Source organism: Periophthalmus magnuspinnatus, chromosome 5 (genome assembly GCF_009829125.3).
Source record: "Periophthalmus magnuspinnatus isolate fPerMag1 chromosome 5, fPerMag1.2.pri, whole genome shotgun sequence".
NCBI lineage: Eukaryota > Metazoa > Chordata > Actinopteri > Gobiiformes > Gobiidae > Periophthalmus > Periophthalmus magnuspinnatus.
The window spans coordinates 25,425,527-25,450,398 of NC_047130.1; the positions used below are offsets into that span (position 1 = coordinate 25,425,527).

Sequence of the window (24,872 nt, forward strand, 5' to 3'; positions counted from 1 at the left end):
ATTAATATGTGGCACGGCTAAAATAGACCCATACAAATTAAGTTGTGAAATTGCTTTTGTGGCACTATGTCAGAAGGCAGTGAGGAAAAATGTGAACTCCAGATCTGTAGTTTTCTCTTCCCTCCTTTTTTTTTTTTTTTTTTGCTTGCTGCTGGTAACAATTGTAGTGCCCTGCAATGGGTTTATGCATTTTTTAACAATGTCAAAAAAGAAAACCATTGAAATCAATATGTGCAGAGAGGACTAAATGTGAGAATATTTGGTCCATATTAGAATATCAGAGTTTTATAGTGGCTCCATGGAGATGTGATTGCTTTACGTGGGATGTTTAGTATGGCAGTAAACATGTCTGTCTATATAGAGATAAACAGGTGATGACACTATGCCTGGGTTTATATTAAAACGCCTATATAACTGAATAAATGGAAGATCAATAGTTCCACAGTAACAGCTTCATGGAGACGAGCACCAGTAATTAGTCTTGTGTCAAAAGTTAAAGCTGTACTTTCATTCACGCTGATTACCAAACGATGCTTAATGAACGGTTAAAAATTCATTTGCTTTGCGACGTAAAAGTCATTTGCATATCAGTTTATTATATTTGCAGTATTGATTGCTTTTAAATCTGTTATTGATTCTTTCAATTATCCTATTGTTACGTGTATAATAATTAATTCATAAAAAGATTAGTCTACTCCATATGTCATTTTTTTCTTTTCATTTTACCCACTTTACCAAGTATACACAAAACGGTTTGATGCAAAACGTTTTAGGGCGGGGCTTGTTGTTGTCAGAATGGACTTGACAGCTGCTGTGTACACTGTCCAAATTATTTTACAAATGATATTTTTCTCTGATTTTGCCAAATTGTCAATATAAATGACACTCATCATAATTTTCAAGTCATCAACCTTTACAAAAAACATCAGATCAAGTTACATTTTAACAAAGGAGACATAATTTGATATGAGCTTCACATTTCTTGCATCCATTGAACTTGTGAGTTTGTGGCAATTTTCTGCTTGAATGTAAACTGGCTCCAACCATAGATCTTTCACTTGAGGATGCTCCAAAGGTTCTCAGTAGGGTTGAGGTCAGGGGAGGATGGGACCAAACCATGAGTTTCTCTTCTTTTATGCCCAATGATGCAGAGATGTTCCTCGCAACATGAGGTGGTGCTTTGTCAGGCATGAAGATGATTTTGCTACAGAAAGCACAATTCTTCTTTTTGTGCCATGGAAGAACGTGGTCAGTCAGAAACTCCACATACTTTACAGAGGTCATTTTCCCTACAGGGGCATGACTCCGACACATCCTTACTGATGTCGCAGCCTTGTTGGGACATGGTGGCCGTACACCACTCCATCCACCGCTCTATCCATTTGGACAGTTCAGGGTTGCATGGCACTCCTCAGTGAACACGACTGTTTCAAAATGAGTCTTCATGTATCTCGGGGCCCACTGGAGCCGTTTCTGCTGTGAGCATTGGTTAAGGGTGGCCAAAATAGACGTTTTATGCGTAACTGCAAGCCTCTGGAGGATCTTACACCTTGATGTTTGTGGGTCTCCAGAGGCACCAGCAGCTTCAAATACCTGTTTGCTGCTTCGTAATGGCATTTTAGCAGCTGCTCTCATAATCCAATGTATTTGTCTGGCAGAAAACTTCCTCATTGTGCCTTTATCTGCATGAATCCATGTGTGCTCTGAATCAGACATTTCATGAAAACTTAAGCGTGATCATTGTACTATTAAGAGATTTGTAGCTAAGGTTTTCATACCTTGTCCAAGATATTCAACTCTTTCACGCTTTTTGGCCCTAGAGAGATCCTTATTTTTCCCCATATTGCTTGAAAATGGTGGTCTGAAAGTGGAACATCCTTAAGTATTTTTTTCCTTTAATTGGACTTACCTGGCAAACCAATTGGCACAGGTGTCTGAGGTTGATTTCACTGACCCAAAGAGCCCTGAGACACAATTGAGTTTCACTGGAAAACAAAAAGGATTACGTTTATGACACTTAAACACAATTTGCATAATAATTTGGAACGTGATGTAAATATTGAGGACAACAGATGTGTCTAGTCTTCGGTCACTCAAGGACTCTGTATTTTTAACGTCTCCTGCCTTTGATAGAATGATTGATCCTAATCGAATCATGATGCATATTTACTCTTGTCCTTGCTTTGTATGTGTCATATTTGCATTTAAAAGTGCAGGGATGCTATTAAAGTTGAGTTGCATTGGAAAAGACTTAAGTGAAATATAATGAAATACTTCAGTCAGTGTTGTTTGTTTGGACACTGTTTCTCGGACTATTTACACCAAGTTTTCCCTTTGAAAATATGCACCTTTCAAAGTTCTATTTATACAGTGCATAGACCTAAGTATTTATAAATCTGTATTTATAGTTTGCACAGCTGTCATAGTTTCCTCTGCTTTCCTTACAACTTTTTTCTGTGTATGGTCCTATATAATATATTGTCTTAATTTGCATATTAATTTAGCATAGGTACATGACTAAATTTGGCTTTATTTAGTAATTAATAAATGATAGTCTATGTAAGCATGTTGTTGTCAAGAAATTTCCCAATTTCACTACTAAAGAATAGACTTAATACTCAATACCAGTTACGATATCACACTGATGATGACAGTGTGGTATCTTGTATATTATGGTAATCCCTCTGTCGTCGTAGGCTCCACATGTGTATACTTAATGTGTCCTGTGAATGTGACATACTTGCTCAAATGAGTTTCAATACTAGTTTTAGTATTGATTAGTGTCTGATTTTCATTACTTTTGACAACCCTGTAAGTAACAGTAATTAATAAACTGTTGATACAGTACATCTAGAGTAATAATACATTTAAATAGTTTCTTATGTAATAACAGAATAACAAAGCTGAGTGTAGTCATTATCATTATTATTAGTGCATGGAGATATGAGATGCCATTCTTGTCCATGTTTTATATAGAGCCAGTACCACCAGTGGGACCTGTACTGCACTTTGAGCATGTTTTGCTTGAGGAGATCATTTTCCTTGTTTCCAGAGAGCATCTCGGAGCCAAATGACAGCTGATCAGCCGCGCAGTCATCGCCGTAAAGAGATGCCGCTTCGCATTACAACCCAGCCACAAGGACATCTTATTTATCTAAAAAAAGATCCCCTCTTTGCTTGCATGTTTTCCGTCTATCGCTTCTGGGAGGAGATGACACAAGTGAAGGAAATACGCATGCAATTAGGGGAATCAGGACGGATGCACACGGCTATATCCACAGTAATAAGTATCATCAAAACATTGCCTGAAAAGGGAAGACATGAAATATTAACTGTTGAGCTGTTTTAGTTTTTGTGGCATTTCCACCACAAAAAGTCAGAATGTGAATGCGTTTGTTGACAACAGTGGGTTTGGTGCAGCCCCGTGTGGTAAAACCTGCCAGGAGAAAGATTTTGTACTGTTCTGAGTACTGCTGAGGTGAAGACACAGAGACATGGGCGTGCATAAAACAGGGTTTGTGTGTTTTTCTGAACTGTTGTAAACTTGTAAACAAATCTTTCAGCTTTTGCCCGCAGTAGTTCAACCAGTTTGGAGGGAAAAGTTTGGTGTTGTGCAAACTGCTAATAAAAACTGAAAACTTAAGACTTTTGAATCTCTTAAGAGGTTATTTTTGATGTACTTGAACATTAAAAAACATTTGAGCTGTGGAAACTCTAGTGTTTTGCTATTTTGTAAATATTAGTTGAATTTGGAATTACTTGATACAGCACATCTAAAAACTGAGTTTTAGTCAGAATAAGTGATATTTATTTAGCGTCTATATTTCTATTGAGGTAAAATGATTTCTTCATATTACCAAAATGTTGCGAGTTTATCTAAAATGCTTCTTCAGTCGCTTCTAGTATTCTTTCTTTGCCTGCCACTGACTGTTCCAACTTTTTGGGACATTCTGCTACCAATTTGCATATAATATATTGTTTATCTTCTATATTGTGTGAATGTGGTAGATGACATTTGCAAATCACTATTTTCCTACGATAGTTCAATTTTAATTAGAGGGGAATTGTATATGTTTTGCTTTCTATTTAAATGCTGTTAAATGGACACTAAATGCATACACATAAATCTGCTGGGAGATTAGACCAAACATCTGTTTATTAGAGATGTACTGCCTACACTGGGTGTTGTGCCAGATGTGGATTTTGGTGTTGCCGGGCGCCGAGGCTGTTGGCTGGTTTATCTGTAATGACACATGATGATATCTTCAGCTGTTACTCATTGCATCTTGTTGATTCCTGTCGTTTGATGTGTTAGAATGCATTTGACACCTTTCACACCTCATCAACACCCCCAGATTTCCTTTGCGATTGTTTTTGAGTCCCCTATGCTCCTCTGAGTGATGGATCTTTTGCACATATCACGTCACATCATTCGCACCATACCTTCTCTGTGCAAATGGAGAAAATTGTGGTGACAATTTCAATTTGGCACTAACCCCGAATGTGCATAATCAGTCGACACATATTCTGATTGCTGTTGCCCTGATGTGCCTGTAACCATGTCCAGATACTCCCTTAGTCAGAGTGACAGAACCTAATATGTATCTCTGTCTATACCCCTGACAATACTGCCCCCTACAGGCACATTGTCTCATCATGAACATGACAGCATGGTGTTAACATGGACTACTAATTATAACAATGTGTCATTTCCCATTAGATATAAATAAATATGTCTTCCAGCATGGATTTGTGTGAAATCTCACATAACTATATGTAATGTACCGTTGTATTAAGATTACCGTATTAAATGTGATTTAGCATTTTCTGAATAGCAAATAATAAAAAGTACATTTGTAAACTTTGAAATGTATATTGTGACATCAAAAGAGTCACTGCTCTTAAAAAAAAAAAAAAAAGTCTGAATGAGGCATCAAACAACATGGGAAATGAAACTACATTTTCCAGACAGTTAGCCTAATTAGCTGTTGAGTATAGATGACATTTTAGACATTTTAAATTGTGTTGCCTCTGTCAAATTAAATTTGACTACTTTATCAGAATTTATTGTTTGTGGACAAAGGCGACTGTCTTTCCTGCTGCTCTAAATTCTAGTTTGGCATTTCCGTGCACGCAGCAGACAGATGCGCAGATCACTGACAGATAGCAGAGATTGGGAGTGACCTGAGCCAAAGCCTCCTGGAGTGTTTCTGTTATTGAGTTACTGTATCTGCGGCACCTCCCAGGCTCCTCCATGGAAGGGGCTTTAAAGTTGAGTCAGCAGCTTGCGGTAATGTTTGGACTGTTATAAAAAAAAAAAGACCCTGATTTTAAACAGACACAAACCTTTAGTCAAGTGCTCCTCCTTCCAAATGCCTGTCATTTTAAATTGATACCTTTGTTCTGCCATTATTACCTTCCAATATTTCTTTGGGGATTTAGTGGAAAATAGAGAAATCATTAAAAAAAGATTCTTACTAGTGTACTTGATAAGTGTACTTGATATCTGTACTTGAAGTTTACTTACACATTTCAATGACACATTTCTATATATTTTAACTTCTTGAGTAATATCACATTGAAGTATAGCTGTTTTATTAAGATTGAAATATTTACAGTTTTTAAAAGAAATACGCAAATTGAAATAAATCAAATTATATTCATATAATAAAGACATGAATAAATGTAGTTTTGTTTTGCCCTTTGCAGTATCCATCCATTTTTTTCTTCTGCTTATATGGGGCCAGGTTGCGGGGGCAGCAGTCTAAGCAGGGACTCCCAGACTTCCCTCACCCCAGACATGCTCTTCCGGTGAGACCCAGAGGTGTTCCCCGGTCAGTCGAGAGACATAGTCCCTCCAGCGTGTCCTGGGTCTTCCTTAGGGCCTCCTCCCAGTGGGACATGCCCAGAACACCTCCCTGGGGAAGCGTCTTGTATTTCCCAAAGCTCATGACCATAGTTGATGGTAGGAACGTAGATTGAGCAGTAAATCAAGAGCTTTGTCTTTTATCTCAGCTTGTTCTTCACCTCAACAGTCCAATATAGTAACAGCATCATTGTGGACACTGCTCCGATCCATCTCGCAGTCCATCCTTCCCTCACTCATGAACAAAACCCATACTTGAAGTCCTCCATTGAGGCAAGGACTCACCACCCAGAGTGGGCAATCCACCTTTTTCCGGTCGAGAACCATGGCCTCAGAATTGGAGGAGCTCATCCCAACAGCTTCATACTCTGCTGCAAACCACCCCAGTGCAGGTCCTGGCCTGATGAAACTCCTAGCAAAGGGCCCCGGAGCACCCCCAAAGGGCACCAAGGGGGACACGGTCGAATGCCTTCTCCAGATCCACAAAGCACATGTGGACTTACTTCCGGTGTCCACCACCGGGTTCGGGGGTTGCCGCTGGGAGAAGCACCACAGACCTTACAACCACAGTTATGAGCAGCCACATCAATGGAGGAGGAGAACATGGCCCAGTCAGAATCCATGTCCCTAGCCTCCCCCGGGATCTGGAAGAATCTCTCCCAGTGGTGCAATTTGAAGACCCTGCTGGCAGAGGGCTCCACCAGACGTTTCCAACAGACCCTCACGATACGCTTGGGTTTGCCAGGTTTGTCCGGGTTCCTCCTCCGCCAGCGGATCAAACTCACAGTCAGGTGGTGATCAGTTGACAGCTCTGCCCCAGCAAAGTTGATCATCGACCTCTGGCTTAGGGTTTCCTGGTGCCACGTGCACTGATGGACATCCTTGTGCTCGAACATGGTGTAATAACGGAACACCACTTGGGTTCAGATCAGGGAGGCTGTTCTTCTTGATCATCCCTCTCCAGCTGTCATTGTCATTGCCCATGTGGGTGTTAAAGTCCACCAATAGAACAACGGAGTCCCCGGTTGTTACACTGTCTAGTACCCCTCCCAGGGACTTTAAGAAGGCCAGGTACTCTGCAGTGAGAGACCTGTCCCCGACGTCGACCTCTCAAGTAGTTGTGTTCCAGAGCCCAAGCTGTGCATGGAGGTGAGGCCGACTATATGTAGTCGGTAGCGTTCAACCTCCCACACAAGCTCAGCCTCCTTAATCATAAAAATTTTCCCATTGTCAAAGTCACTTACAATGAGAATCCATATGTTTGTCCAGTTTTCTTCTTTCTTTTCTTTCTTTCTTTTTACTTTGAAGATCAACAGTTGTTGCTTGATGAAACCCATATGCCTGACTGTATTTCTGTTGTATTTCAGTGTGCAGCAGTGCTCCAGTGAACATGAAGATCCAGCCCCTGAACCGGACTGCCCTGGTGGTTAGCTGGGAACGCCCTCTGACCATCTACCATCCACCCATCACCAGCTACATGGTCTCCTACAGCTGGGTGAAGCGTGACGTCGCCGATGAGAAGACCTTCACTGAGACTGGGGATCAGAGCATGGTGAGTGCAGAAATGATAAACAAGAAAAAAAAATGAAATGAGATGTTGGGAATGTGATGATAGGTAAGGTACAGGTACATGTTATTGTCTCTAAGGGTTTGTACATATGTCCTATGCTTTTGACCCATCGCTGAACCAAAAACATGCTTGGAGTATTAGCCTAGTTTCGGGTGTTTTCACAAGCTACCTTTGACAAGGCATTATTGTGGTATTAACGCCATAATACATATTTTTATCATACTATTGAAAAGTCTATTATTTAGAGAAGCATTTATACAATTAGTATAATCTAAAATTTCTCTAATGAGCTTCTTTTACAAAGAATAATGATACACATTTCCAAGATGACATCTGCTTATTAAGTCATTTCTTCAATTTGGCCACACTGAAACACATGCACAGCACTTCCTCGCTAGATTATACTCGAGTCCCTTTTTCCTCATTACATTTATGCCCAAGACATAGTGATAAATTAGATTTTATATTGCTTTTTGTGAAATTCAAAGACATGTTACATTGCATATTCAAGCCCTCCTCACTGATGGAGCTACTATTGTAACCACAACCACTCTGAGATAGACTGACGGATGCAAGACTGCCAATCTGTCAGCCAGTCTTTAATACGCCACATTCACAGTGTCTTGCCTAAGAACACAACCACTGATGATTACAAGTCCCTCTGTAGTTGAATCTCCTATAAATAAAAAAAAAAAAAAAAAACTATCTTGAAAAATTGTCAGTGGGAGAGGTTTGACTTGTATTTGTGTTGAGTTGAATGAGTGAGCAGATCTGAAACAGTTGTGATGTGGTTGGCAGGATCAGAGGGCGGCAGGAGCAGTGACAGTTGGTGATGGACTCTGCATGCGGCCTCAGTACAAGGGCTCGCACTCTGCTCTGCCCTGAAATAGACACGCCACACGCTGCGCGCTCTAATATAACGTGTCAGTGCTGGCCAAACCTTTTAAGCATCGGCCAAAACACCTGCTGATCCAACCTTATCTATCTCACTATTTACACTCATGTTCATATATCCTGGTGTAACCTGTTTCTCACTAAATGAATAACTATATTTTTTGCCTTTGTGCATTTTATGTTTATTTCTTGGCTCTACATTCAACAGTACAAAGTGTAAAAAACCAGAACAAATCAGAAGATATGTTGGTAATCCACTTGCCTGAGATCCAGAATACACACTTCTTTAATACTTTACAAAGCTGGGAGTCTGGTCACTGGTGAATCTTCCCGTTTTCAGTTGGCCGTGATTGACAGGTGGATTAGCCAATTAGGGTCCACCATATTGGGAAAAAAATGAAGGATTCAATTATCACAGGGGGTTGAAAAACATCATGGATTTCTGCAGAATCAATGAGTGAGCACTTGGCTCTGTTAATCTGAGGTGAGATAAAGTAGATTTTATTTGTAAATGATAGTCGACCAATAAGCTCCTTCATTTCACATGCGTCACAGAAAAAAAAACAAAAAACAAATCCCATCAAAGTCTGCACATTCTAAGGTCACCCTCCTTGACACAAAGCCACATTTCTATTCTCATATCAGCTGAAAACTCCTTAATCATTAAAGGATTCGTCGTTGCCTGAAGAATCCTTTTGAACACTGACTGTCTTTTAGCTGATCGCTGCAGGAAGCCGGAGCTGGATGTTAGTCCCTCAGATCTCTGTGCACTTTCTGACACCCGCGATCATTGGATAGTGCCTGTCCGCTCTTATACGCTGAATACAACATTGATCGTCTCTGAAATATATCCTCCCTTCTGTAAAGATACACCTACAACACCTCGTACTCTCACCACCGTCCTCTGACTTGGACACACTTTCTCTATATATATTTTTTCTTCACTTGTGGGAATCTAGGGCCCCATCTGTGCACTAGCCGAAAGCCCGCTGACCCCAACTTGTCCTGGCTATGTGCTTGACCGCTTCTTTAGATAAAAAAAATTCACACTGGGGTATAACAGTCTCTCTTCACTGCATATCATGTTCCTAGTGGCAGTGCATGTGGCCCGTTCATGCGTTTTATTGAGCCCCATCATAGTTGTTGACAGGGCCATGGGCAGCTGCTACTGCCTTCTACTGGTGGGTTAACGAAACTGCATCCATGTGTAATGTCATTTATCAATTCCCCTCCCTCCTCCAAACCCAGTGCAGTGGGCGCAGACTACATCTATTCAACTGCCTTTCTTTATATGACATTGTAAAGATACAGAAGACACAAGAGGTGACAGGAACAGACCGTTTCTTTGCGAAGCAGTCCATAAAGCTGTTATATGCCTTTTTAGCAAAGCTTTACGACCAAAAAGTAAATGAATTCTCTCTCAGTAGAAGCCACTTATTTTCCAGAGCAGCTATGTCCCCCCAGAGAAATGTAACAATAACTGTCAACTAACTGCTCTCTTACTATTTTAAATACTAAGATATAAGAGAGGGAGAAATAGTGGGACACTTTCATCGTGCATTTGTCCAGGACAGTGTGCTAGTTCATCTATATACAAAAAGCAAATCCTCTGTTTATCTGTGCAGTGTTTTGGCTATTGATCTGACATACACTTCTTCTCATTAAAGCAACTCTACAGAAATAGTGAAGAATTGACAAAGCCAAGTTCATCTAAATGGGTATTTCTTCCAAAAAGGAATTAATTTACTGATCTATTTCTATCATTTCTACTTTTTCTAGCAAGCGGTCATCACCAACGTGTCTCCTGATATCCTGTACCTGTTCAGAGTTCAGGCAGTGTGTCAGCACGACCTGCGCAGTGACTTCAGCCAGACGCTGCTCTTCAGAGGTAAACATGCTTACCTCAATCTGCTATTTTTAGAGGAGCCACTTAATGCACAAAGTTATAGCATAAATCACATATACCCTTATAATAAATCCTCAGAATGACACACCATCTGGCATTATCAATTCTCCATCTTTTTATTCATGCTGCTACCAGCCAAGATATGGATTTTTGTGTCTTCTCTGAATTCTTCTTGAAATTAAAATTTTCCGCAGCTGTTAAACCACTGAATATTCAATCCGATTTGCTCAAGACGGAGTCAAGGTCACCACTCATGGGGCTTGCTCATTTTGTGTAAACGAGCATATAAACAAACATAACGGTGCACCTTTTGTGTCTATCCTTTCATGGTAAAATGTGTAATACAAATGCTTTCAACTATTTCTAGAGTCTTAGTACTGTTGTATGCAGTATGCAGGAAAACATTTCTGAAGTGAATTTGCAGCTCACTCAAAGTACCTTCCTCTTCTTCTTCTTCTTCTGTTGTATAGGCAGTATATTCTGGTTGTTTATGTTATATTGAGTATTTATGTTTATGCTTCTCTGAAAAGGTCTTGGCCAAAAATACAAACTTAATGCAGTGTGTGTCCTTATCTGGTTTTGCTTTTCCCTCAATAACTAGAACTATAACTACTTCTTTTACTTTGACATTAATTATCTCTAATGTCCTATTACATCTCTGTGGAACTGTTAATTTTAATTCACTTGACTTTGCTACACATTTTGTCCTTGAATAACATTAAGCATAAATCTGTTTTACAGCCAACACAACAAGAATCTTTGAAGGCTCCCGCATTGTCAAGACTGGAATGGTGAGTAGGCCAGAGGAGGGCAGTTCAAAGGGAATTTTATGGTACTTAAGCACTTGTATTTACTTGTTCAATCAGTACTTCATATCAGTGAGATGCAATTATCAAACAATATTTTGAACTTCATATTATTTATTATGTGTCTATTTGATCCTTGAGATTATTCCATTTTAAGAGAATTATTTTACCGTGAGTCTAAAATTGTGAATTGTCTGTTAGTGAGTTTTGTTAAATACTTAATGCGCCACACAACTATTACACAAACCACACATTAATATTATCTTACATGTATTCCTCTTCTTGTCCACAGCCCACTCTGTCTCCGGCCTCTTCTGCAGACATGGCTCCTATAAGTTCAGGCTCCTCAACATGGACGTCCTCTGGCATCCATTTCTCTATTGTCTCCATGGCAACAGGAATGGGCCCCTCCTCTAGTGGCTCTCAGGCCACAGTAGCATCGGTGGTGACGAGCACCCTTCTGGCAGGTTTGGGAGTGGGCGGAGGGGTCATCTCGTCATTGCCCAGTTCAGCTTGGCCCACCCACGCTCCCCAGGGCACCCAAAAGCCCAGAACCTCCACAGCCCCCCCTACAGCCCCGTCCAGCATGGAGCAGGGCCCAACCCAGGCAGGCCCAGAGACCGAAGCCCCCACTGAGGAGCGCCAGAAGGAGGGTGAGCAAGACGAGGATGAGGACGGAGAGAAAGAAGGAGACCAGGAAGAAGAGGAGGAAGAGGAGAAGAAGAAAAAGCCCAAACCTGTGCCCACCAATGAGGAGAGACAAGATAACAGCACTGTGGCGCAGGTGCCAGCTGCACCCACCCCAGCACCCACCGCCAAACAGAAAGGACCGAGACCCACGACAGAGTACTCTACCACAGTACACGACAGCACCGCGGGGCTGGAGCTGGTTCATATAGACACTCACACAGAGCCCAATCTAGAGACGCACAGTGACAGTGGAGAGATGCAGATCCCACAAAGCTCCACAGTGGCCCCAAAGATCAATAACAACTGGCCCTTTTCAGTCCACACCGGTAAGAGCACAACTACTGATACATGTGTCCCCCAACTTCTGTTGACAGAAACACACTGCCCAACATGGCACAGCTAATAACTCCATTAAAGAGCATGACTTCACTGTTCCCTCCCAGTCAAAGACACTGCTCCAGGCTTTTGTCACTACAACGCTGAGGCCTGCAGGCAAATCTAAGCTGTGCCAGAGGCGCTGTGCCGTGAGGAATAGCTTCGAGTCTACACTGTGTTTTAGAGTTCACTTCAAGGAGAACTCTTTACACAAGTCATTAGCTGTCATTCAGACTCATTTATCACCTTTTTAAAACTTTAGTCGTTTTCATACATGCATGTAGGGTTGACACTCTGCTTCTGCTGTACCCTGTGTATTCACTGACATCTATCATTGTTTAGTTTAGTTTTTTTGTTTATAAATTTTGACCTATTATTCACTTAAGCCAAAATACAGAAGGATTTGGTTTGTCAAACTAGAGCAATGGACCAACAATGTAAACAGAATCTATCCTTTATCTGTCAGACAGGACAAGTTTATCAAATGTTACCCGAATCCCCCAGCCTGGAATGGGGCGGATGGTGTGGATAGTGCCTCTAGTGGTGGTGTCTGCCCTTACACTGCTCTGCCTCATAATGCTGCTAATTGTGATGGTATACTGGAGGTAAGTGTATAAACGTCTTACATATTGAAGAGATTTGTGTACAGCAAAACCTGAGGGACCTTAAACTGGCATTAGTCCCAGACACTGACCCTCCAGGCTCTGTTCTCATTACAGCCAACAGTGGTATCAGTGACAGGACTGTCTTTATCCATACATTGTGCTGTTAACAAAAGCGTTATACCTGGTTGAATTACTGGATTTTCCGGTTTCTTCAGTACACATTTACACCTGCCTGGACGGTGCTTGCCACGCTTATCTCTGCTCTTTACATTAGTTGTCGTTTTCTGTGGATGCTGGTGTTTTCTTGGCTGGTCTGACTTGCACAGTGCACATGAAGCTATCATCCACCTCAGTTCTCACTGGAGTCCTGAAGGCTCTCCACTGGCAGCACAGTCCCAGCTGTGTCTTCATCTGCTGGGCTTCTTTCCAGGCCTGCCATTGGATGCCCAGTAATTACACAGGCCAAGCCACTGGCACGCGTGATATAGCTAATGAGTTACAAATAGTACTATGGACCATTTCCTCTGCTGGTCTCATGTCTGTAGAAAACTGCTGTTTATGTAACGAATGCATTCTAAGATTTATGAAATTATAATAATTATAATAATTAGGAAGAAATGCATTTATTCAAGCATAAACTATGGTAAATGTTGCAAGTTTACGGAATAAGCTTGTGTAATAGACTGTACTGGTGCTAAGAGCAGGGGCTGCTGGGATATTAGACAAGGCCATCACAGCTGTTGTTGTGACAGTCCAGACAGTTCAGACACTGCATACTTCCCCTAGGGACCAGCGCATGATTGAGGATGAAATAACTCGTTCACACTCTCCATGCTCTGAAAGCCTTTCTTAGTGACAGTGAAGTCATTAAACTGTAGCATTTCTCCACACATTTTCACTGATACTGTGTAATAGAACTAAATCTGAAGTGGACCTTAAGCTTGTTTCATACTTTGTATGCTGATAGAGACCAGAGTTCATGTCAGGCCAAGCAAAGTGAAACATATCTGCAGTTTCCATCGTGTTCTGCACCTCTACCCTCTGAGGAGCCGGTGTAACGCGTGCAGCTAGTTAGCGCCAGCACATGTGCGCCCACAGGGAGCCATTAGAGCAGAGGCTAGTGATGCAAACGTCTGTGATCCCCTCCTCCTTTTGCTCCTCTTTCTACCTCTCTGCATCCTGTCCATCCTTCTGTGCTGTTTGCCGTAAAGAATGACCAGTATCTGCTCCCTGCTCTGCATCAAGTACAGGTAGGACAGGACCAGATTATCAAGCTTCTGCTGTTTTAGGAATGAAATGAAATGTGTTGCCTGTATATTCTGTTGTATATTTGAAGATGGAAGAACGTGAACATTGACTTTCTCATATTATTGGTCAAAATGGGTTCACTTATTTGAATGCTTGAGTGGTCTGTGAACTCTGCTCTTGCGGAAATTTCCTTGAGCCTTTGCTCTTCATGCTGCAAATCCCACTATAGAAGAGAGAAGTATTTCTTGCCTGAAGTTGGGTTCGCATTGTGAACTTTCATCTCAAACTTAATACTTTTTAACTTTCTAAATCTACTCTTTGAGCATCGGCAGGCAGCCTATAAGAAATGTCCAGCTGAATTGGTTCTTTTTCCTTATGGATCAAAAAGCCATCGTCTTAGTGGGTTATTGATGCCCTGCGGAGAGATTGTGTTTGGATTAGTTTGAGAAAAGCTAATTTTAGCAGCAGCAGAGTTGTGTAGCTACAGATGTTGTTTACCTGGTCCCTGTAGCAGCTCAGAATGCGTTCCCTCTATCTCCTCATCGACAACAGCCCTATCTGCGAGCAATCAGCTGTGTCCCCCGTACTGGGACTTTTCATTAGCAGTTTGCTCCTGTTCCCATGTCATTGTACGCCGCTATTCAGCCGCTCATGTTGACAGACCGGATCTGAGAACAATGGGATAACGACTCCCTAATAGACTTAGTTGTGACTTGATGTGTAGCTGTGGTGTGAGTTTCACCGTGCCTCTCTGTGTCCATCCAGGAGGTTTTTCCAGACTGCTCACTTTTATGTGGAGGAGAGCAGCTCCCCGCGGGTGGTGGCCAATGAGAACATACCTGTCATCCCAATCCCAGGTAAGGCAGCTTCTACACTGCTCTTCTAGCATGGGTCATATATAGAGTACTGTTTTAGTCAAATTTATACAGCCTTTATGGTTAAACTCATATTTCTCAGAAATATACTTTTACTTGCTGATTTTCGTTACTACATTCAGTAGTTACAAATGTTTATGGTTTAATGTGGTAAAAAACACAAGTCATTGTTGTTCAAATATATTACCTTTAATGATAAGAAAAAAGTTTTGAAATAAAAATAAATTTAATACAGAGTGAAATAGTATTTGGAATCTTATGTATTTCTTCTTCAAATGAAATGAAACAAAGGCGATAAAAAAGTCTTTAGAAACAGCAGCTTTGTTTCTTTCTATTGTGGTAAAAAGAAACTAGATATTATACAGTGTTGAACGGAGTCTGGTTTCAATATGAAACGTATACTGTGGAATATTTACTAATCTAAAAATGAAAGTTTTATATATGCAGATGTGTCCCATAGCTGTAGCGACTGAATTCTTTAGCCATTGACTATTAATATGAATTTTGTCTTATCAGATATAAATTAACAAACAAAATAAATGTTTCTAATAATATAGGTATGGATTTTTTAGCCTTGAGTTTTGTATGAGAAATGATCCCACAAAATATATTTTCATTAGATGGCTGTATGTTGTATAATGTGGACACTACAAACTGAAGTTAGACTTAAATTGAAACATATTTGAGTGCAGTTCTTTCCCAGTTCAATGCAGAATAACTCTTTGTAGAGGTAGCAAGTGTCTTCTATGGGCGTTAGTGTTGTGAAAGGCAAGTGTAGGCAGCTCGTCGATATGAAGCTTTACTCTCCCCAGCTCAGGGAGGTCTCGGCTCTGTAGTATCAGAGCGGCGATGATGCCTGTATCGATTCCACATCCATACCTTTTATTATCTGTCTACTTTTCTTCTCCCTCACATGTTTTTAGTCCAACGAGGCTCAAGCGTTCTTAAACAGTTTCTTCAATGATTAAGCCAGGGCAAAAAATGTTGATGTGTAAAATATGTAAATATAAAAAAAAATCTCTCTACATCTCTGCTTTGCATCATTCATCATAGATTTTTGAACAGTCAATAGAAGGATGAAGTGAATTATTGATCACGTGGTGTGTGAAGAACATACTGCAGTACTGTTTTATATATTGTTAAGCATTTAGCTGACTAATGAAGCCTAGTTCATCTTAATATCTCCATCCTGACGCCAAATTTCACCCTTTGTGATTCTGTGAACTCATCGCACTTCTAAGGCCCTTTATTCTAATAGAGCTGAGACGTTTTGATAAATGAACAGATTTATGACCACAATGTCACCTTTTCTGTTGAAACCGCTGAGGCAAATAGGAGTCCTCCAGGGCCCAGCTGCGTGGACGTATTACTTTAAACATTGGCTTGGAGTGGCACCTGAGTCCTCCGCATTATTGAGCTAGAATAATGGTGACCAGACTGATCAAACATGCTCTTTTGTGCCATGGAGCCCATATTTGCGTAAATGGCACTGATGCCTCCTGTTATGAATGCTTAAAAAGACTATATTCTCAAACATTAAGGTGCTGTGTAAAGACAGTTACGCAGCAAATTTTACATCAGCCTGTGGTATATGACTCCCTAATGAATAAATGGCACAAAGAAACGCAATATCCAAAAAAAGTACGATACTGACCCCCAAAAATGATTGATTTGCTATTTATTGAATGATAAATTGATGTTGTCAATAAACAAAATTGTAGCAAGACGGGTAGAAATTCGTATAGAAATATTCCTTTCTTCAATATTGTTGTTTTGTTTATTTTAAATGAGATATGTGAAACATTTATTTTGGTTTAAATTAAAATTTCACATAGAGATACATTTTTGCAAGGTAAGCTTTTGCATTTGGGAACTAACACTTTCTGCATTCAAATAACAGCATTTCTTTTCTTTCCCTTTTCTGTGTTTCATTTCAAGTCACTGCGGGCGTCTGATTAGGGGTTAACAAACCGTGCTTTACATTTGCTGGCTGGTTGCATAAGAATCGAAAAATGATTTATGGCGTCAGACTCTTATATGTCGCCAGAAGACATGGTCACGCACGCAAACAACAAGAAAAATACATAGCTCGCAGGCCTTAAGCACGAGCCCTGATCATTGCAGCGTGCCAACTGTGTGTGTGTGCTGCAGATGACATGGAGGCCGTCCCTGTGAAGCAGTTTGTTAAACATGTGATGGAGTTGTACAAGAACAACCTGCAGGGCTTCTCCGAGGAGTTTGAGGTAAATTTTGTCTGTAACATGACACTGTGCTTTGGTACAAGTTTGATGGATGACTGCGGTCTGACAGACACGTGGCTCAATGGTCAATGATCAGGGGGAGAAAGACTTTTATCAAATACATTTCTACAGTAAACACAGAGGGGACAGACGTTGTGTGTGTTATACCTCTATAATTATATGCATTACTATGATCTAAAAGACATTTATGATAAATCAAGTTTTAAGCACACATTTTTAATGTTTTAGACTAGGTGCCGTTAAAAGGATTGTTGAAATATGGCTTAATCATTCCTTAACTAAAACTTTGCTGTTGCATTTTGTTATATTGCATTATTTATTAAAAGGCCTATATTACACTATTTTCAGATCTATGTTATGATGTTGTTTCTTCATGTTATTTCTTCATCAAAACCATACAAATATTTCATTCACACATGTTTAAGACACAAATCCTGCATATTTTACTGAGTTCTTCTCTTAAACAGGAAACACTTCGTCCATGTGATGTCATGTGGTGATACAGGAAGTGCTCCACTGTGTTTTTAAACTCCATACACCTTCAGTAGAATCATTTGGGTGATTTCAGGGCTGAAGTAGGGTAAAAGGTAGCTGTTAAATTGAAAACTACCGCTTCATGACATCACAAGGTGGAACAGAGTATTTTGAGTTTGCAAAGACAGCCCAGTTACTAAAACATGTGTGAATGAATCAAAACCCAACTCCAGGTATGTTTTTGAGGAGACAACATTCTGACATTTTGCATAGTATAGGACCTTTAACATTAAAAGAACAGTCCAGATACAGAGCTTTGTTTATATAACTAACAGAGTATACACATATAATAGTGTTACCAAATTATCTAGTGATTCATTTATGTCTGACCTTGTATATCAGTGATTTCATGGAAAGTATGTGAGACTGTTAAAGGCAATCTTATCACATTTTCATTCTATGCAGGCACGGTCTCTGCGCCTCTCCATAGTGCACATTACAGCATTGAGCTCTGTTTTAAAAAATAAATGAGCTGCAATTGACAGTCATTAAACCAGTAGTAGCTGCCGCCATTACGCATTTACAGTTTGAAAACATCTCAGAGTCTCGCCTTTCCCCAGTCGCCCGCATCATGTGAACTGTGCGTACTTGGCCTGGTTTGGAGCCCTACACTTGGAGATCTGATTTGGTGTGAGAACATTTTCTGTTGGTGAACATATGGCAGCGAGAACGACACGGAGAGAGATCAAGAGAGACTGGGGTTAATTAGAGCTGCGCTGTCTGCTGTGTTTGTGGATGAAAACACAGTCGCTGTTCAACCAGGTTAAGAAACAAGGGCAGAAGGCTGGTCCCCAGAGGAGGCCTGCTAATTGGGGTCATTTGATGCAAAAACAGCACGTGCCCCACACCCCCCGTAAATATTCTGTTGTGTTTATAGAGTTGCTTCGGTTGAACGAAACTGGGCACTATAGTTCTCAACTTCAGATCTCCGTGTCACCAAGCATCTGTTCTTCACGAGTGTCCTTGACTGAAGTGTTGAATCTAAGCCAATAAGGAAATGTATACTATGCTTATTTGTAAAAGTAATGAATAACTGCTGCATACTGTCTGGCTTGAATTGGCGCATTTGATTCATAGTTACCTGTAATAAAAGGCTCCTAATATGTGTGTTTTGGTCTCTCCAGGAGGTCCAGCGTTGCACAGCCGACCTGAAAATCACAGCAGAGCACTCCAATCATCCCGACAACAAGCACAAAAACAGATACATCAACATCGTAGCTTGTGAGTCAGCTGGAAAACGCAGTTTATTTCTGCAAAACTCACATACTTACTTGTATAAAATATATTGTTCACTTGTTTTACTCACTACTACCATTACTACTTTTCCCAGATGACCACAGCAGAGTAAAACTGCGAGCTCTAGCCGGAAAAGATGCCAAACATTCAGATTATATTAATGCCAACTATGTGGATGTAAGTACTGTAAAGCGCTTGACCCTGTGCAGTGGTTGGTTCGAAATGAATGCTGCTCTCTTGTGTTATTTTATTTTATCAGACATGTCTTTTGGCTGTTTTTGAAAGCTACCAAAGTTCAAAATCTTCTTTAGAAATGCACTCCTTGTTTTGGTTTGTGATTTATTGATCATACATATTTTTTTGCAAATTGTTTTTTGTTTCAGGGCTACAACCAGCCCAGAGCTTACATTGCAGCTCAAGGTCCTCTCAAGTCAACATTTGAAGACTTTTGGAGGATGGTTTGGGAGCAGAATACATGCATTATAGTTATGATCACCAACCTAGTGGAGAAAGGACGGGTAAGTTTATTTTTGCTTCTCTAATAAAATGATTGGTAACACTTTACAATAACTACACAATGATTTAGACTTAGTAACTACTTAATTAATGCCCAAACCCCTTAATTAGGTAGTTACCAACCCTGAATCATTCTTAAGAAACAATCTTTCTTCATGCTTTATTGAGACCAATTAAACTGTTATTTTAAAGTGTTACCAAATTGAGTATTTTAATCACTTAACCTTCTAATGGTGGTGTATTTTTATTCCAAAGCGAAAATGTGATCAATACTGGCCAACGGAGAATAGTGAACAGTATGGAAACATAGTAGTGACACTGAAGAGCACCAAAGTCCACGCCTGCTACACACTGAGGCGTTTCCTCATAAGGAACACAAAGGTCAAAAAGGTACAGCACTATTATGAAACTCTAAACTTTGGTGTTATAATAGTGCAGCACTGCTCCAGTTAAAGCCTTTGTATTGATTTTCTCATGTCAAAATGTCATTCTTGTTTTTTTTAGTTAACACATTTACTTTGAATAAATGGTGCTTAGCTATTATTACTACCACTGTATTTTCCAGATGATACGTCACACCAATGAAAAAATGCGTAATAATGAAGAAAAAACATATATAAGTCGGGCTGGACTATTAAGTCGCATTTTTGGGGAAATTTATTTTACAAAATCCGAGACTAAGAACAGAAATTTTATCTTTAAAGACAAATTATCTTAATAAAATAGAGAACAACAGTCCAAATAGTAGCACAGCACGCTAACATAACACATAAACAAGGAATTGTCTGGTGTGTTTACGTAAGATATTAACATTTAATCAGATACACTATGTTAACGTAACATGCGGCTCAAACACAAGAGACACAAGAGCTCTTTTCACTGATGTTTACTGTGGTCTTACTTCTTCATCACAGTTCACACCGTAGAACTAGCAAACACATCAAATATAACATAAGCTCTGGCTCATATCACATATACTCACAAAACTGCACATGAACACATGGAAAATATACATAGCACTTTGGCCTGTGAGTAAACAAACCAGTGAACCCAAAACTTTAGATTTTACTTTTCAATTGTTTCTTAAATTGTGCTCTGTCGGGTAAGACTTCACATTAGCGTAAAAGGATGAACCAGAAAACGGGAAGTAGTTTTCGTGACCTTAAACTAGACTTATGATAAACTAAATATTTACAATACTGAAAATTATCACCTTTATGGTCTTATAAATGAAGGGGAAATTAAATATGCAATATATAAAGAAAACAAGTACATTTTCTTACAGGTATTACAAACACACCAGGGCCGTCTTAGTGGTTAAACTAGTGAACTGTAACCTGTGTAATCAACCGTTACCTAACACACATGTAAACACAAACATGAAGCACAGACAGAACTGAACACGTGTCTAATATGTAAACGTAAGATATTACATTTTAATCAAATAAGTAAAGCATAAAAAACAAGCTAACAAGTTTACTTTGGATCTCATTCCAAATCACTAAATCCATTGAATTCTTCATCCTCAGTGTCACTTCTGAACAACTCGTCCAACTTTAGAAGTAAATGAAGCGCCGCTCCAGAAGTAAATGGCTGCCATACTGGTACACAATGTCAGAGTGAAAACAATGAAAATGTGAAATTATATATTTGAATAATTTCACATATAAGTTGCATCTGGGTATAAGTTGCAACCACGGACAAATATATAAAATATATATAAATATATGAATTTCTCTTAATGTATTGGTTAAATCGTTTGAAAAGTAAATTGGGTGAATGGGAATTTGTGTTGTTTCCAAACTAAAATGTCTGTCCAAATTTATTTCCCAACAGTAATTCCCTTGAATTGTATTGTTTTTACCAAATTATTACTTCTATGCTTCTATTGCTTAATACTCAGTACTGATTTTTATACCACATAATTTACACAATAAACTTATTTTAGACACATTTTTAACATCAAATAATAGTAGTTTAGTATTAGTAATTGTAGGATTATGACATCTTGTACTGGTTCCACTTTCTAAAACCATTCAGGAAAGAAAATTCTGTCTTGTTAATGGGATTTTTATTTTATTTTTTCTCCAAATCCAATCACTATCTAGTTTCAGTACTACTTTGAGCATCAGTGAGTATCTGGGTATTGATTCTCTTGACAATCCAACTCTTGCTGCCTTTGCACTTTCTCTGATTTAACTTTGCGATAAATAAATAAAGAGTTCTTGTAACAAACACCGAGTACATAATTCATATTGTTCTTTATTTTACACATATATTTCCTTTCCTCAGGGTCAGAAGGGGAACCCCAAAGGCCGTCAGAACGAGCGGACCGTGGTGCAGTATCACTACACCCAGTGGCCTGACATGGGCGTCCCCGAGTACACGCTCCCTGTCCTCACCTTCATCCAGCGCTCGTCTTCTGCGCGCACTGCGGACATGGGCCCCGTCCTGGTGCACTGCAGGTACCGCCGCAGGACACTCGTCAGTCCCTCTGTTAAACGTGCACTATGTACGTTTTCTGGTGGAGTTTTCTGTCTCCTGCTTGTGGAGATGTTGCTTTGTTTGAAATGGTTTGCAATATGGAATTAATCATATCAATTTCCAAAATGAGACAGTTAGGTGACAGCTACAGACTCCGTTACAGGTGAGATCTATGGAGTGGTGAGTCTGCTCAAAGTAGGAATTTATGTTTTCAGGGTATTTTTGAGCACCTGTAATGGAATAAAAGCTAAATAAATAAGTGTAATACCATACTTGGGACCGTTGCAGGCAAAGCAAACATCTCTCCATGAGCACAAGCAGGTAGCAGACCCTCCTCCAGAGAAGTTACATCATGCACCTTTAATATGTAGTTTGTGCTTAAGAGCTCCTCCTGTGGGTGTACCCTGGTCCTTAGTGTTTTCTATGTGTTTTACAGTGCAGGGGTTGGCCGCACAGGAACATACATTGTCATTGACAGCATGCTGCAACAGATCAAGGACAAAAGCACAGTGAGCGTCCTGGATTTCCTAAAACATATCCGCACACAACGCAACTACCTGGTCCAAACGGAGGTAAGCGAGGGCGAGGGGTTCAAGGGGGAGGGGACGCGGACTGGGGGCACATTACTGCTCTTAATGCTGAAAAGGTCATATGTGATTAAAGATGGATGTGGGGCTTTGGAAAGCTATTTCGTTTAATGCTCAAAGCCCAGCTAAAGGTCACACTTGCACCAGTTCCATGGCAAACAAACAGCAGTGGAATGTAAAACAGAAACATTTTGGCTCGAGACATGCTCAGGGAAACTTTACTTTTCTCAAGTGTAAGTTATTTCATCAGCAGCTAAAGAGCAGTGCCATTACTAATGCCAGCTATCAGGGAATAGAGCAGTTTAACAAAATCATAAATATGCAAGAAATGGAAACAGTAGCAAAGGGTAACATACTTTTAGGCTGATTACTGGCAAAATGTATCCCTATATATGATTGAAACCGATGTTATTAGTAGGACAATCACTCACAAACGTCAGTCAAATAGATAAATATTCCCCATGCCGATACTGCAAATACCACTGAAATGTCCTGTTATTGGGAGGAGGTACTCAAAATCTGAAATGTGTGTAAAAGTCGTCATCAGTTACATTTTTGGATTTGGGTTTGTAAGCAGAAACGGGCAATAGTGCAGTCCAGATGGCTACTTTATAACAACCATTTATTATTCTTGCAAACCACATCTGATTAACAGGATTTGCTGATGCATATTTTATGTAGACAAACTTTACAGTACAAATGGAGGAACATAATTGTCTGCCAGAGTCTTAGACTTTAGAATTTGGTAGTGTGAATTATGTGGCTTAGCTCCAGCAGTGTTCACCATATAAAAAAGCTATTGTTATTATTGGTGAATCTAAATAATTGATGAATAAGCACATCTATTATTACTTTGACTGCACTGACAGAGGGTGTCCTCATTAGGCCAGATACTTCTGTAAGCAAAATGTGATTTAAACTAAGCATTAAAAAGTCATTGCCGAGTGCTGCATTCTCTCATTTACAATACACAGATGTTTGGGAGTTTAATCAGCCCATAATTACTCAATGTGTTGCAGCAGAATCTGTTTTACAGCAAACACATACTTAACCGAGAAGTGTGTGCTTAAACAACACAATGGAAACTGTAATCTCAGGCATCACAATTTAAACTGTTTGGAAAATCAAGAGATAAACTGAAGAAATGGCAATCAGCAGTAAAGTTGTCAGCTTTTTGTCTATCAATTATCAGTGTTACTTACTGCATACTTAAACTGTATATCATTAAGGGATCTCAGCAGCTATTCCAAAGCTATTGTCAAATTTTCAACAATTATTACAAGTATTATTTTTTGCTGCCTCTTGGCCAGGACTCATGGCAGGGTTTTAAAACTCAGTGGGATTTTTCTCAGTTAAATTAAAGGTTAAATTAAACAAAACAATTGAAATTTCTTAATTGTGGTATTTTGTTATGTTTGTAAATGTTCAAAAAACCTAGACTAATTTTTTTTATTTTCCAGTCTGGCTACATTGTTGCTGAGGCTTTCAACAAATTCAATCTGTTGTTTAGATAATTAAGTAATAAATTAATTTCTCAGTGCACATATTTCTGCAAATTAAGTTCTTTTTAATTTATCTATTAAAGAAGACATTGTGCTTGTGTCTGCTGTATGGTTATGACACGTGGATCATTATGCTGCAATTTGGACATTTTAAATTGCAATATTCATCTAAAACTACATGATAAAAGAAACAAGTTCGTTGACTTCCGTGTTTGAAAACTGCGGCGTACCAAAATGACTACACAATGCTACCGAACCCAAGTGTATCAAAGATTAAAAATGGGAGTTGATCGGAAATATGGCGTCTTGAAAATGAGCAATTAAAGATGAATCAAATATGCACAAACCCACCCAAATACATCTCTGCGCATGTAAATGTTGAGAAGAACAACTATAACATAAAACAAAGCTCTGAAAAGTTGTTTGTGCATAATAGGTTTTTAATATCATGGTCCAAACTAAAGCTGGGATTGCCGATTTCCAAACTGTGAAAGGAGGAAGTTTAAATCTAACTACTTCCTAGCTCTCACGATTCTGTATTTTATGTGCTGCTTTCATAATGTACTCTGCATGGGTAAAAATACAACATAGAAAAAGTATTGTACCTGCATTTTAAACGTGAAAAAAAATGTAGTACGCTCATCCCGTTTCTATTTTGTCTCCAGGAGCAGTACGTCTTTATCCACGACGCTCTGATGGAGACCATTTTGTGCCGGGAGACGGAGGTGCCGGCCTGTCAGCTACACAGTTATGTCAACAGCATCCTGACACCCAACTCGTCCGGCCGCACACGACTGGACAAACAGTTCAGGGTGAGTGCTCCCAGTGCTGCAGGTGGGCCGCAGGAGCGTTACTGTTACACTGCTGACAGGGGGAGAGGCAGCCTTCAGCGCGGAGCCTTGTTAACACAGTGTACA

General features: G+C 39.8%; 1 protein-coding gene across 1 annotated transcript in view; it reads left to right on the forward strand.

Annotated features, from left to right (window-relative positions):
* The window catches only part of ca16b (carbonic anhydrase XVI b), a 125,023-nt gene that overhangs the window by 92,367 nt on the left and 7,784 nt on the right, over nucleotides 1-24,872 (forward strand). Inside the window, exons 9-22 of the mRNA XM_033965958.2 lie at nucleotides 7,234-7,418; nucleotides 10,110-10,218; nucleotides 10,978-11,027; nucleotides 11,335-12,058; nucleotides 12,574-12,712; nucleotides 14,726-14,817; nucleotides 16,987-17,078; nucleotides 18,755-18,851; nucleotides 18,961-19,043; nucleotides 19,250-19,384; nucleotides 19,638-19,772; nucleotides 21,675-21,847; nucleotides 22,303-22,438; nucleotides 24,621-24,767. Of these exons, the coding sequence (XP_033821849.1) occupies nucleotides 7,234-7,418; nucleotides 10,110-10,218; nucleotides 10,978-11,027; nucleotides 11,335-12,058; nucleotides 12,574-12,712; nucleotides 14,726-14,817; nucleotides 16,987-17,078; nucleotides 18,755-18,851; nucleotides 18,961-19,043; nucleotides 19,250-19,384; nucleotides 19,638-19,772; nucleotides 21,675-21,847; nucleotides 22,303-22,438; nucleotides 24,621-24,767 (2,297 nt within the window). The remainder of the gene's footprint in view (nucleotides 1-7,233; nucleotides 7,419-10,109; nucleotides 10,219-10,977; nucleotides 11,028-11,334; nucleotides 12,059-12,573; nucleotides 12,713-14,725; nucleotides 14,818-16,986; nucleotides 17,079-18,754; nucleotides 18,852-18,960; nucleotides 19,044-19,249; nucleotides 19,385-19,637; nucleotides 19,773-21,674; nucleotides 21,848-22,302; nucleotides 22,439-24,620; nucleotides 24,768-24,872) is intronic.